The following is a 2,858-nucleotide window of genomic DNA, read 5'->3' as shown; positions in this document are numbered from 1 at the left end:
ACGTATACTGTGAAGGACGCGGTGATCTGCGGGACCATGAACGGTGATCCAGATCAAGAGGCTTGTTCCAGCTTACCAGTCGAAATGGAACGCCAGAACTCATCCATTCTCCTTTAGATATCAAGATCAAACCATAAGTGTCCTTCCAAGCTTGGAGGTATCAGGGTCAGAATTGTCGCTGCAGCATTCGCAAGCATGATTTAGACCGAGATCATTGATGTCGCAAGTTGTAGGGGACATCCCACGAGTATGCGCTTCCTCACAGGACTTCGAGGTCCCAGCATCAGTGGAAAATGATGACCGTCGAAAATTGCCCTCTGAGTGTACGAGTCGACGCCACGACGACCAGCCGCAAACTGAATCACGAAGATCTAGAGACGCGAGGTGTCACGTCACGGATTAACCTAACCTCGCGCTCTGACTGAGATTGCCACATGCGTGGCACGAACCTGCGTCGATTGTATCTTGGATATGCTGCTTTGGAGTGTATCGTTATCAAGGAGGATGCTGAGGTTTTTCAGGTGTCATGGGATCGGTAGGACTCTGCTGGCGCATGCATGGGGTAACTATTCGCCAAAATTTCATGCGAAGCAATTGTGGGCTATTCAACGTCAGGCTTCGTTCAGTCATCACCAGGCAATTAACAGACATGAAATGATATGAATATTAACTCCGTCAAACGAGTACGTGTCCAAGCTCCCCGGTTCTGAGGCGTCCCGCAGATTACTGCCAGCGGGCCATCGATTATTGTAGGCTAAGCTGCTGGCAGAATACATCCAGACCCCGGCCAGGCTATGAGAACAAATCAAAATATTTGTAGACCCGCTGGTAACGCACTGATTATCACGGATACCGCGTCGTACTGCCCCAGGTTCGTGTCAGGGTGAATTATGGCATTCAGCCCGCTCAGGTAAAGTCAGGATATCTGTATACTCGACTCTGAGGCGTATGACGCCCACATTGCGGTTGAGTTTAGCTGATATTTGACTTTCATTAAATTATAGGGCAAGTTTGCCGGCATAGCTGGTGATTCCTACGGACATTAGAGGTAAGCGCGGAAGCCCGTGAAAAGGAAAGCACGCGTACGCGTTGTACGAACTTCAAGGCCCATGGCAAGGCAGAGTGTCATCAGATATCGGTTAGTCTGATGATCCCGATAAGCTGTGCATGGGTAAAGAGGACCCCAGACGTCCAGAGCCAGGTTAGCGATGTCCTTCCCTTCTGGTAAATGCGACCGATGGGGGTAGATTGGGCCCCCTACCGTCAAGTAGAGCAAAGGGAAAGTAATGTTACCCGCCCAGACTCAGAGAGCGAGTGGTCATTTAAGCAAAAAATCGTCCAAGCGTAGTGGCGTCCGGGCCTACTCCCGGGGGCCTGGGAAACCAAAGCGCGCCCAGCCGGTATGTCTTTGTTCTCTATATGGTCAATTTGCGCTTGAGGGTCCACCCTCTTTTCCTATTTAGCTTTGTTTTGACGTGGTTCAATTCCCCCACAACTTGAACCGCGACCACTACCACCATGGCACCCACCGCCCAACTCCCCGGCTCTCCCCCGAGGAAGCGGTCACGGAAAGCGGCGACGGACGACAACGTGACCCGGCCACTCTCAGCCCACAGCCATGTGCATTGGGGAATCAAGCGCCCTCGGTTCGAAGTTAAACTCGACAGTGGCAACGATCTGCGGATTCCCAAGAGGGAACGATATTCCCCTTCGGTAGATGAGAGCCCATCAAAGATATCTGCCTCCATAAGGTCAGACGCCAAGGCTGACAGTGACCCGACCCTTTGCGCTGCTGGCGACGACGTTGTCGCCGCGGGTACCAGGAGCAGTCGCCATCCTCCGGTCTCTCAGAAGACCGTCGCTGTCGACTCTGAAGCAGAACCGGAGGAACGTCACGGTTCACTCGGCCACGGAGACGACAAAGAGCCAAGGGCCGATGACGGTGCCTCGATCCTGCCTCAAGGAACGTCTGGCACGCCCGCTGCTAGTGGTGAGGAGCAACAGAAAGCTGACATGCGTCCACTGATATCATTTAGTCACCATAGATGCGAAAGAGGGAGATCTTGACGCGACCGTTATCTCTGGGAATTCACGCGTTGATGTAAAGTCCGCTTCAGACCCTGTCGGTGGCCCACACAAGGACACCCCGACTACCCATCTGACGTCTCTATCGAGCACTGAAAGCTCAGCGGTCAGACCAGATGGCGACAATGCAGTGGTGAGTTCTCCGGAGGCTCAGAGGAGCAGAACAATCGTCTGACCGATGTCAGGCCAACGCCGCAAAGGATGCCTCAGTAAATCCCTCTGCGCACCTGGACTTACTTGGCAGCCCTTCGGACGATACGCAAGGCGTCAGCACCCCCACGGCATCTCGTCCTGACCAAGGTCCTGCCGTAATTCCCGACTCGTCGGGCCACCTGACGGACAAGAGCCGCTCAATCGAGCGTGAGTAACGACGCCCTGCTCGACGCTCCTCACTCACAGAGTCCACACAGACACGACCAACGCGGAGGTATCTGCTCAGCAAGATGACGTTCCGCATAACACGGACTTGCCCTTTGGTATTCTGTCTGAGTTTCCTTCGGATCTTTTGTATGAGGTGAGGGCATTCTACATAAATACGTATAGACACTCTCATGGCCTCGACTAGATCCTCGGCCACGCGTCTCCATTGACATTACTTACTCTGTCGCGGGTCAATCACGCTTTCCGGGAGGTGCTGATGTCTCGCAAGAGACGATATATCTGGAGACGGTCTATCAAAGCGGCCAATGCATCTTACGTGCGATTTCCATTATGCCCGAAAGGCATCACTGAGCCCCAATGGGTGCGCCTTGTTTTCGAGAACGACTGCACTG

General features: G+C 53.5%; 1 protein-coding gene across 1 annotated transcript; it reads left to right on the top strand.

The window, feature by feature from the left end:
• Window positions 1-1,518: 1,518 nt before the first annotated feature.
• GLOTRDRAFT_97336 (uncharacterized protein) lies at window positions 1,519-2,827 on the top strand (the record flags this gene model as incomplete). Its single annotated transcript, XM_007873477.1, has 5 exons — window positions 1,519-1,990; window positions 2,046-2,218; window positions 2,271-2,445; window positions 2,496-2,599; window positions 2,651-2,827. Coding segments are annotated over 5 exons (1,101 nt in total), but the record flags the coding sequence as incomplete, so codon positions are not given.
• Between the last annotated feature and the right edge of the window lie 31 nt (window positions 2,828-2,858).

This window comes from Gloeophyllum trabeum (genome assembly GCF_000344685.1).
Source record: "Gloeophyllum trabeum ATCC 11539 unplaced genomic scaffold GLOTRscaffold_00240, whole genome shotgun sequence".
Taxonomy (NCBI): domain Eukaryota; kingdom Fungi; phylum Basidiomycota; class Agaricomycetes; order Gloeophyllales; family Gloeophyllaceae; genus Gloeophyllum; species Gloeophyllum trabeum.
Note: the sequence above shows the minus strand (reverse complement) of the source record. Positions and strands in the feature narration are given on the sequence as shown.